Below are 11,547 nucleotides of genomic sequence, written 5' to 3' on the forward strand. Positions count from 1 at the left end.
TTTTTCCTATTCGATTTAATTTCAATTAAATTTTTATTAATAAATTAAATAAATATAATTTTTATTTATAAATTCAGTAAATAGAAAACAAAGTAATTGCGTCGCTAATTCCCGATGTATTAACGAGGAAAATTAACGACGAAATATCGAGGAACAATTAACGAGGATTTTACGTGGATTTAGTTACGATTCTATTACGACGAATTATTTTCGTGTTTCTTACGTTTTTATTACGACGAATTTATTTAGAGGTTTTTGCGGGTCTTTTACGACGAATCATTTACGAGTTTCTTACGAGGAAGCACAACGACCGCGTTACGTGGAAACCCCACGTGGTCTTTACGACGAAAACTTAATTCTTCTTTACGAGGAAAATATAACCTCGCTAATTAACGAGGAAATGGCGACGAATCTTCTCTTACGACAATCATATAACGACGAAACGCCTTTCATCGCCATTTCCTCGTAAGCCTTCTTTTCCGAGGAAATAACGACGATTTTGGCCGTCGTTAAATTTGTGTTTTCTTGTAGTGAACTCCGCTGCTGATACTTCCGTCTTCATTTACACCGACAATACCAACATTCTCTACATTCTCGTGTACGTAGACGACATTATCATCACCGGTAGCAGCTCTGCACTTGTCTTTGCGTGTATCAACGTGCTGGCTTCAAGATTCTCACTGAAGGATCCGACTGATCTAGACTACTTTTTGGGTATTGAGGTAACTCGCACCAGCCGTGGCCTCCATCTGATGCAGCGTAAGTATATAGTGGATCTTCTCACAAAGATGAACATGCTCGGTGCTAATCCGGTCTCCACTCCACTTCCTACAACACCGAAACTGACGCTGAACTTTGGCTATGCACTGGACAATCCGCATGAATACCGTCAGGTGATCGGCAGCCTTCAGTATTTAGCCTTCACGCGACCTGATATTGCCTATAGTGTCAACAAACTGTCTCAATTTATGCATAAACCGACAGATGAACACTGGAAGGCTGCGAAACGAATACTTCGCTACCTGGCTGGAACCCTCTCGCACGGCATCTACATCAGCAAGTCTTCGCCTCTCACACTTCATGCTTAATCCGACGCCGACTGGGCTGGTGACACTGACGATTACGTCTCTACAAATGCGTACATCGTATACATGGGTTCCACACCTATTGCTTGGTCTTCTCGGAAACAAACTGGAGTCGCACGGTCCTCTACAGAGGCGGAGTATCGGTCTGTCGCCAACACAGCAGCCGAGTTAAGTTGGGTCTGCTCTCTGCTGACAGAACTTGGCGTCACACTCAGCCCCAAACCAGTAGTCTACTGCGACAATGTGGGTGCCACTTACCTCAGTGCAAATCCGGTCTTTCACTCTAAAATGAAACACTTGGCATTGGACTTTCACTTCGTTCGGAACAACGTTCAGTCAGGGGCCTTGCGAGTCACACATGTTTCTACAAAGGACCAGCTTGCCGACGCCCTAACCAAACCCGTTGCCACGATCCCGATTCATAGAGCTTGTCAACAAGATTGGAGTGACAAAACTCCCTCCATCTTGAGGGGGTGTAGATGATATGTATATGAGGGTAGATTAGTCTTTATTTAATCCCTAGATTAGTCTTGTACTTAGTATAAATACTGTATTATACTAGTCTAATAAATCATTCAGTTTACAATCTATAGTAGCAACCTCAGAAGAAGGCACATACACACACAGACAAAACTAGTTAACACCAGCTAAACCAAGAATGACTTGAACCGGATTTGTGAAGAGATTCTACCTGCGATATGAACTCAGGTTATCTGCTACAAATAGTGAGATGTGGCTTATCCTTGTCGTAGACTGTATCCTCTTCTCATATAAGCTAGTTTTAGACTCTTTTCATTATAAAAATATATATTTATAAAAAAACTTGCCACATTGTACGTAGACTCAAAAATTTGGTAGATTTTGTCAAGTCTTCCAAAAAAATTGATAAGATTAAATTTGATGTGTTATTTTGTTATTAATTTGGCAGGCTCTACAAAACTTTGACAGACTGCGGAAGAATGACAAATTTTGTACCCTTCCAAACTCTACGAAAATTTTAGCAGAGTACAAAAAGTTTCCAAACTTCAACATATTTGAAGTTAATGTTTGACTGTACCAATTTATCTTTCATTTGTTAATTATGTATACTAATGTGTTTATTGGCTTGTTTTACTAATAAGAGTTATAAGTGAATATGAAAGGGATATTTTGATGAATGTATTGAAAATGAAAACAATATTGATAAGCATGGTGAAGATAAAGAATGAAAAGGAAGATGAAAAATTGGTACCATTGATGATGGGAAGAACATGAGCTACCGAAACAAGAGATGGTGAGGGTTGTGTCTTGCTTATATTTCCATGTACCAAACTGTTGTATTGAATCCTTATCCACCAATCAAGTACAGCTAAGAGCTTTAATATGAGAATCTATAGACATACTCTAGACTCCCCCATTAAGAGCATGATTTACATGAGGTTCTTAGGAAAAGTTCTTAGCGGAAGTTAAGAAACTGTTTCTTAATTTCCGCTAAGAACCCCACTCTAAAAACCCCGGATTAATTATGGTCTAACAAGCTCGTTGGTTTGCTAACACAAATCACAAAACGCATAAACTCTAAATGAAGAGTCACACAACCTTATATACACTTAAATCCAATAGCTACCGTTTTTCACTATTTGCTTCCCCTTTTTTAACATACTTTTATTCATTTTCTTCTTCCCCAAAGGATACCATTTCGAAATACAAGCTTATTAGAACGAAAATGATAGAAAATTAAAGCAACAGAGGTGGAATAGTAACACAAGTGAAGCAAATAAGAGCAAAAGCTGGTGACTAATCAAAGAAATTGAACCAAGTGTATAAGTAAGTTAGGTCTCCATAGAAGAATTGAACTGTACTGGTTCTTACAGCAGTAGAACTTGTGACTGACGAAGCGCTGTTATCCAAAGCGGCCAGCTTTACACGGAGAAGAAGTTGGGTCTCTTTCTTTAGAACGTGGACTGGCTTTATAATACCTGTGGTGGTTTTTAACGTGAACTGACTCGTGGTTTTCATCTAGTGACTTACCTGAACTTAAACTTTCTATGAAACTTGACAAATTTTTCTTCTTTGCACTATTTGATTCTTTGTTTCAGCAAATCCAGCTGTGTCGGCTAAGCAACTCAAACTTCTAGCTCAGCAATACTCTGCCTCTATTAGATAATATCCCACATCGGACGAATCAAGTGGCCTTGGGCAATCCTCCACTCTTGAAGTATTTTTTTTTTGATGTGAATATAAGAGCTCATGGTAAAAACCATATGATTTCCCACATAAACAGTTTTTTACCTATGTAATATGTACAAGTGGCCTATATTGTTGTAATATGTCCGAGATATTGGACTTGGGCTGTTTCCACTGGACCGTTTCCCACTCACATCTCAAGAGGGGCTATTAACATCTCACATTGTGGGATTGTAGTGTCATTGGGCAATATATAAGTGCTGGACAATTTTTTCACTCTTGAGCTAGTTTTTGGGTACGAGTTAGATCCATCACTAGTCCATGGTAAAAACTCAACAAATAATTTCCCACATAAATAGTTTGCCACCTATATAGCATGCAGGGGCGGATCTAGCCTCTATAATAACATGGGGGTACAAAGTATTAAATAGCAAAATTATAGTAGTTATAGTTGATTTTCAACCAAAGGTGCATGGGGCAATGAAGACTAAACCATCTAAATTTCTAAGTTTTTTCAGTAAAACTAATGAAAATTAAAATTTCTGTACGTGAAACTTGCCCCACCTAGTTGTAACCTAGGTCCGCCTTTGGTAGCATGTACAAGTGGTCCATCTTGCTGTGGTATGTCCGAAACGTTGGGCTTGGACTGTTTCCATTGGACCGTTTTTCACCCACATCTCGAGAGGGTCTATTATATAATATCCTGCATCAGACAAATAAGTGTCATTGGATAATATAAAAGTGGTAATCCTCCACTCCTGAGTTAGTTGTTGGGTGTGAATTAAGCCTATCATGGCAGTGGCACGATACTATTGATAAACTTGTGGTGTTGTATATCGGGTCGGATCTGATTCTTTTGATGAGATGATATCATTAAAGAAACAGTATAATGCTAATTTTACTTGATATCTCCTTAAAAGCCCGCGTTATGATTCTTCAACGTGAATTCACTCGTGGTTTTCATCTAGTGCTTAACGTAAACTTTCTACAAAACTTGATGAGTTTTTCTTCTTTGACATATTCGTTGGCCATTTAACCGGACTTGATAGTCTTTTGTAGTAGAATAGTTTATATATGTTTATTTTTAAAGATCAAAGCCAATATACTTATATACATAGTGAATAAACCACCACTATTTGTTTATCTTCTAAAGTTGAATAAGCTAGGTAGCTACTTTCCTATTAAACTGGAGTGATGTTATATATGTACCTCCATACGTGAGCGTAAACCTTTTCTGATTAAAGAAATTAACGTAAGCTTTTTGGAAGACTTTTAAATGTTTAGTTTTTTTTTCTCTGAAATTTCTATTTTATTCATCTTCTTTTTGGAGATATGTTCGGGAAATTTTACAGCACAAGGATAAACTGAAAACATACACGAAAATGAAAGATGAGAAGTTAAAAGAGAAAGTACTTAGTTGAAATTAAAAAGTCAAGTGAAGAAGCCTTGAAATTATAAATTACTAAAACTATTAATCCCACGATGAAAATTTTGTTATCAGTAATTTATTTTTTTTTTCTATAAAAGATACAAATGATCAAAAAAACTGTATGAGTAGAAATTATCATTTAATAGACATTAATATTAAAAATATACTAAAATATATTATTTATGTTAGTATCACTTAAATTTAATAATATATCCTACCAAATATAAAAAAAAAATATTTTTTGGATTAATAAAATTGATTTATATGTTTACACCAATTTAATTATATATTTATAGTTACTGAATTTTAATTATTTAATATATATTTATTGTTTCATAATATGTAAAAATATTTAATACATAAAATAATTTATATATATAATGTTGATTCCGCGTAAGACGCGGATCTTAACCTAGTATTACATTATTATAGCAAACAGACATAAACATATCTGGTACATGTCATAATTAGATCACTCATAGAATGACACGTGACTTATTTTATGAGAATACATACTTTAACTCCAAATATGTTTGGTATATTAATTAACATGGGAAGTAGCAGATGCACTTGTGAGCAGGGAAGACATAATTGCAAGATCCATGACGTGCTCCTTCAAGTCGAATGCACTGCTTCTTACACTCATTATTGTTTCCACAAACTCCTGACCATGTCCCACTTGGCCTCTCGCACAACTTTGCGTCCACCATTGTTGGTGCTTCTGCATATATCTCAACGTTAGTAATATATATAAGAAAATTAGCTATCACTTTTGCCATGCATTAAGATGCATTACTCACCAAAAGCAGCAAACAAAACAAGAGCAGCAAAGAGAAAGGTGGTGATGGTAGCAGCCTTAGCCATGACTTTTTTTTTTTTTTTAACTTTTTTGTTTCAGTGTATGAATGTTTTATGTTTAGTGTGAGGAAATAAGCCAAAAGATCAACCTCTATTTATAATGAAATGATGGTGGGTTAGTATTTTACTTTTCAAATTTACTTTTCAAAGTACAATGTATTTTAACCCCCACAAATACATTTTACTTTGAAAAGTATCGCCTTCTAGTAGAAAACATGAAAACGCAAGCCTTTAATTGATAGAGAAGATAAGATATAGATCCATTCATTTATGTTCTTCACTAGACGTGTCTTCCTCTGTGAGGCTGTCTCTCTCCCTAAGTAGCTTCGAGTAAGCTCCATTTTCGCATTGGCGGCTAGTGCATTTGACATTTCTTCCTTTCTCAGATAAGTTAATTTAACTATGTCACGAATAAAAACTTTTCATCTTTGGCTCAATTTAATATTTCGATGCGAGAAAACTTAAAGGGAAGTAGCTATGCACTTGGCGACACTGATGCAAGGCATCTGTAAACTTTGTCCTATTTAATGGATTAGTATTGGGCTCGCGAATAGAGCATGATCAGGGAGAGTTTTTTTAGGACGTAGTTCTTACCAGAATATAAAAACTCGTCTTTTAACTTTTAACTAAAAAAAATTAAGAACCAGTTTTTAAATATTTTATTTAAGAACCGGTTCTTAGCTTTTCTAGTTAAAAGTTAAGAGACGAGTTCTTATAATCTGCTAAAACTTTCACCTTTAAAACCCTTCAATAATCATGTTCTAACCGTTGGTCAAACTAGAAATGTGAATATGGATCACCAACAAGACTCAAGGGCCCAACTAACTTGACTGAGTAGTGACGAAACCAATAGTAGTTCTTGTTCTTTTAAGACCATCGGTCCGTTCTATTTTTTACTCTAAATAGTATATAATTCTATAATATAGTTGAATCATATTCCAATGATACTCTAAATTAGAATAGAAAATATAGTGATGAACAAAAAAAATAACTTACTCTATATATATAGAATAAACTCAATTTTTACTCTACTATTGAACGAAAAATAGAATACAACTGTAGTATTTTACTTTAAATTTTATTTTAGAATGAAAAATAAACTTAGGTTGGAGATCTCGTATGTAATCTTGTCTAAAGCAAAGCCCAAAGCCAAGAGTGGATGCGCTTCGTAATTGAGATTGAATAGATCTAGTACACCCTACTATGTGATTGATTGATGATGTTAGATCCATAATAATTAAACATCTTTGATTGATAAATCATGACTATAGTTTTCTTTTCTTACAGGAAAACCAGAGTTTCTGTTTCTTGTAGACCTCAACGTTATAAAAAATGTAATTTAATTGTTATTTACATATACTGAAAAAAATTACGGATCTGATTTTACTGTATATAATATCAGCCACGAGTGCCTGAGACGGTTTTCTCTCCTTTTCCTTTGTTCTCTCCCATAAATCTTTCACAGAGGAAAAGTGATGAGATGAATCTTTGGGCAATCGACGGTTATCTTACAGCTGTTTGCTTTTACTCCGGTTTCGGTATCACCGACCAGTTTTTTGGTTGCCGGTTTATTTCGGCTTTGTCTCCCGTTTATCGGGCTTTGGTCTCTGGGTAGCGGCGGCTCTGTCAGCACCTACTTCGCCGGCTTTCAACTTTGGGAAGGTGGTGACTCCTATTGCATCGTTCCTTGCCGGCTAGGTTCCGGGTTTATCTCGGGTTAGTTTGATCTACACCTTCCGTTCTTCTCAGCTCCAACTGACTCTCGATCTGAATTCCCGTTAGACTTTGTTTCTCCTCTCCAAAGGTCATTGTATCTTCATGCTTATTTTAATCTTTAAAGATGCATGTTGGTGCATGCTGGAAATTCAGTGTTTTCAGATCGATTGAAGACGGTTGCCTTTCTTGCGCGTAGATCTGTCAGACCAGACTCTACGGTTGGAACTCTTGTAAAGGCAGTTCTGTTTGAACGGTTTATTCACTAGGTTTTTTTCGCAGATGGGTGGAGCTCCGCGGCGTCTCTTCACTGGCTCTTTTCGGAGGAGGACGGTGGTGGTCGCTTACTTTGACATGTGTGCAATGATCGTAGGGCGATTATGCGCGGTGGTGTCCTTTCCTCCTCTACGGTTTTGTTCTAATGGGTTTACGACTCTTAGTTGCTTTGTTTAGCTTGGCCTTTTTAGTTGATCCTCTCTTGTAAAGTTTGTTGGGTTTTGTCTCTCTCGGCTTTGACCCACTTAATAATAATAAGATGGCAAAAAAAAAAAAATCAGCCAGGCGATTGAACAAAAAAATGAATGGTGATTTAAGGGTCATGCATGGAATGAGATGGCATCAATAATACAATAGCCAAAAAGTTCATACAATAATAATAGTAATTGATAGTGTCTAAAACCCAACATCTGCCAAACAAAATTATTTAGGGAAAATTACCAAAACGGAAAAACAATTCAGCATGGTTGTCTTTTTAATATAAAAAAAAATGTGTCCATTTTTTCTCTTTTTTACCCTTTTCAATTCTAAAAGTTAATGAAATAAATATTTTTATGAATTAAAAATAGTAAAATATGGAAACAATTGATAAAACACTCATATATACAAATTCATATTTTTTTGGGCTGAAAAACTTGATAAATTAAATTTTAAAATTACGTTCAACGAAAAGTAAAATTCATTTTTTTTTACAGAAAATGAGTTAGTAGAAAGTGAATTCTAGATTAAACAAGTTCGTCTGCTTTTTTTAGAACAGACAATCTACTTTTACTTAAAATTCTAAATCGGAGAATGTGGATTCTACTAATTGTAAAGATAGCTACTTTTCTGTCGAATGTAGCTTCTACTTTTATTATGTATTCTCAATTCTCGAAATGTGAAATCTAGACATTACTCTGACGGTTACATGAGGTAGAATCTGCTTATGAGATTTTTGTCTTCGTTCAACGCAGTGTAGAAAGTGCCTTTCTGCGGATAAAAAAACCTGATTTTTGCGAAAATTTAGGAAGTTTCAGTTAAGAAAATATTCTAAAAATATTTGAAATATTCTAACTTCCTAAAACGTGTATATTTGGTCACAAAAAAAGTCTATAAATATTTGTGCTTGCCTAAAACGTTACAACCATATATATATATATATATTCAACATTTTTTGATATATTTACAAACATATATCGACTAAAAATATATATATATATTATTAATATATTTATTTATATAGTTATTTAAAATTCAATTGTGTAAATCACGGGGAATATATAAATGTTATCGTCCATGCAATGCATGAGATGTTTTATTTTTAAATTAACATTGTATATTAAAAGTAATTATTAAATTTAAGTATATAAGTATCGTAAAAATATGAGTATATAAGTGTTATTTATTATAACTGCTTAAAGTATAAAATTATTTATCATGATTAATTAAACATTTAAAATATTTAATAAAAGTTTAAGATATTTAAATAATTTATAAAATAGTTAACATACACTAAAAATTGTTGAATATCGACTAAAGTGTCACATAAATTTTGAGTGAAACTTTAGAAACTATGTGCTAATATGTAATTAAAATCTATTAAGTAAAAGGACAATCATCTTATATATTAAAAAAAAAGTTACAACCTTGATTCATGTGTGATTTTTTTAAAAATGGACCTAATGTACCTATTCCTAGAAAATTATGTTACATCTTATCATTTAAATTTTGGGTATACCAGAAATTTTTACTGGACAATCAATAATTGGATTTAAACAATAGATGATTCATTGGATTTATAAATATTTAAATATTTGTCGATGTTAATTTTTAAAATTATATACAAAAATTTTAAATAACAAAAATCAGATTATCTAACAATGATTAATCTTTACTACCTTAAACCAATGAAAACAAATTTTAAACTATATAGTTTATTTTAAAGATAAACAAAAACTAAATGTTTAATTATTTACTCGATAATATAAATCTATGAAGCGAAAAGTTTAATTTTTTTAAAACTTTCTTAATTTTTGAAATGTTACAATATTTTTGAATATGACAATAAAACAATATTTTACTAATATTTATATATATAGTTACGATTTTAATAATGAAATAATAATAAGAAAATATATATAGAGAAAAAGATGCAAATACATGTGAAAGTTTGAAACAATCTATTCAATGAAAAAATATACCGTAAACTTATTATGTTTTAAAAATTGATAAACACATATATATTATAATATATACCAATTTAAAATTGAAAACAAAATATTTATATAAAAATAAATGAAAACAAAAATCCGCGTGGATCGAGATCTAGTGTCTAATTAAAATCTAGAAAGATTTACATTGTAGGTCACTTTTGGACTTCTTTATTTCATTCTAGGACACTTACAGCTACTAGAGCACTTTTCTCTAATGAGCACTTGATTTTCAACATTTTCAGTTCAACTCTAACTATAATGTTGACTAACTAAAATTAAAAATGGCAGGCCTTTGTTACTAGCCATTGATTTTTCTGATATTTCGACGGTCCAGATTTAACAAGCCAGATCTGGATCTTTGTTTCTTTCTCTCTTTTGATTTTTTTCTCTCTAATGAGAAACAATTGCTAAAATTCATTTCTCTCTCTCAACATTGATTTTAGTTTCTTCATATCATAATTCACGATTATCCGTCACGCATTCTTCTGATCTTGTCTTGCCACCATTCTTCTCATTGTCAGATTCATAACAAAGAGAAAGATATGAGATGAAAGGTTTATGTGAAAAGGGTTAGGCTGATTGGTCTGTTCAAGATCTCCAGGACTAATCTCGATGAAAGAGTGTTGTGTATGGTTGCGGGAATCTCAGATTCTGTTCTTCATCTTCCTTAAACTTAGGGCTTTTCGGAGACCCTGAGAAGAAGAAAAGGCCATGGGGAGATGACGACAGTAGTGTGAGGAATTGGGGGAAAGATGATCTTTCTGGAAAAAAATATTTTTCTTTCACGTTTTCTTTTTTCTTGTTTGTGTGTGGAAAGATGATGACTGTGATTCATCTTCTTCATTTTATAGTTTTTTTTTAATTTGCAGTTGTTACACATCTCAGTGCTTCAGCAAATTTTTTTATTTTAATGCTATACGGGTCCATCTATTACTTGTGGATTTCTATGTTACAACAAAGAGCTGAGATTTATGCTTGTGGCTTGATATCCTCTGTTCTTAAAGCACTTATCTATATTCATACTATATACAACATGCGTACTTTGATCCTACAATGTTGTAAATGGATGTTATAAATTTGTAAATGTCTAATTGAAATTTACACCATGGTAAAGTGTACATGTGGATATTGGTAAACAAGTGTACATGTTGATATGTTCATTATTGAGCTATTTGTGTAAACACGTGTACATTTATCCATGTAGCCATCATGGATATCGTGTGAAAGTTACATGTGGTGTAATTGTTGTACATGGGGATATCGTGCAGATGTGTACATGTGGATAGCAAAGTTAAGATGTACATGTGAATAGACTGGAATATGTATACATATCAATATGATTTTGATATATATGTTGAGAAAATACAAATGCGAGCAACAAAAGTTATGTTTAAATATAAAACACTCACTTTCTCGCACTTCCTTTCCTGTTAAACATTTGTTTTTGTATCACCATGATTGTGTAAGCACAAAGATTTTGCTGCATTTCAACTCTCATCGTCACTTCTTAAAAACATGACATGCTTTCATTAATCTTTTCATATCGTTTACATGTACTGATGTACACATGGATAACTTATAAGATGGACACATTTTTAAATGCATGCAAAGATTGGTTTTGAAATGTAGTAAGGTAGAACAACAAACTTTGAAAAAACAGAAGAGATGGGAAGTGGTGTTCATATGGACAATGGATTGGAGTGTTAACAAAACAATTTTGTATCGTTATCCATGTGTACACATACTTTTCGCTATCCATGTGTACAAAATGAAAGTATCTATTTACCAAAACAAGAACAATGTTGGCCATTTACAATAAAAAATCTCA

General features: G+C 33.3%; 1 protein-coding gene across 1 annotated transcript; it reads right to left on the reverse strand.

The window, feature by feature from the left end:
- Window positions 1-5,096: 5,096 nt before the first annotated feature.
- Window positions 5,097-5,597, reverse strand: LOC106299293 (defensin-like protein 3; the record flags this gene model as incomplete). The annotated part of the gene is given in 2 exon segments (XM_013735404.1): window positions 5,097-5,401; window positions 5,481-5,597. Coding segments are annotated over 2 exon segments (240 nt in total). The 5' UTR covers window positions 5,545-5,597.
- Window positions 5,598-11,547: the final 5,950 nt, after the last annotated feature.

Source organism: Brassica oleracea, chromosome C6 (genome assembly GCF_000695525.1).
Source record: "Brassica oleracea var. oleracea cultivar TO1000 chromosome C6, BOL, whole genome shotgun sequence".
Taxonomy (NCBI): Eukaryota; Viridiplantae; Streptophyta; class Magnoliopsida; order Brassicales; family Brassicaceae; genus Brassica; species Brassica oleracea.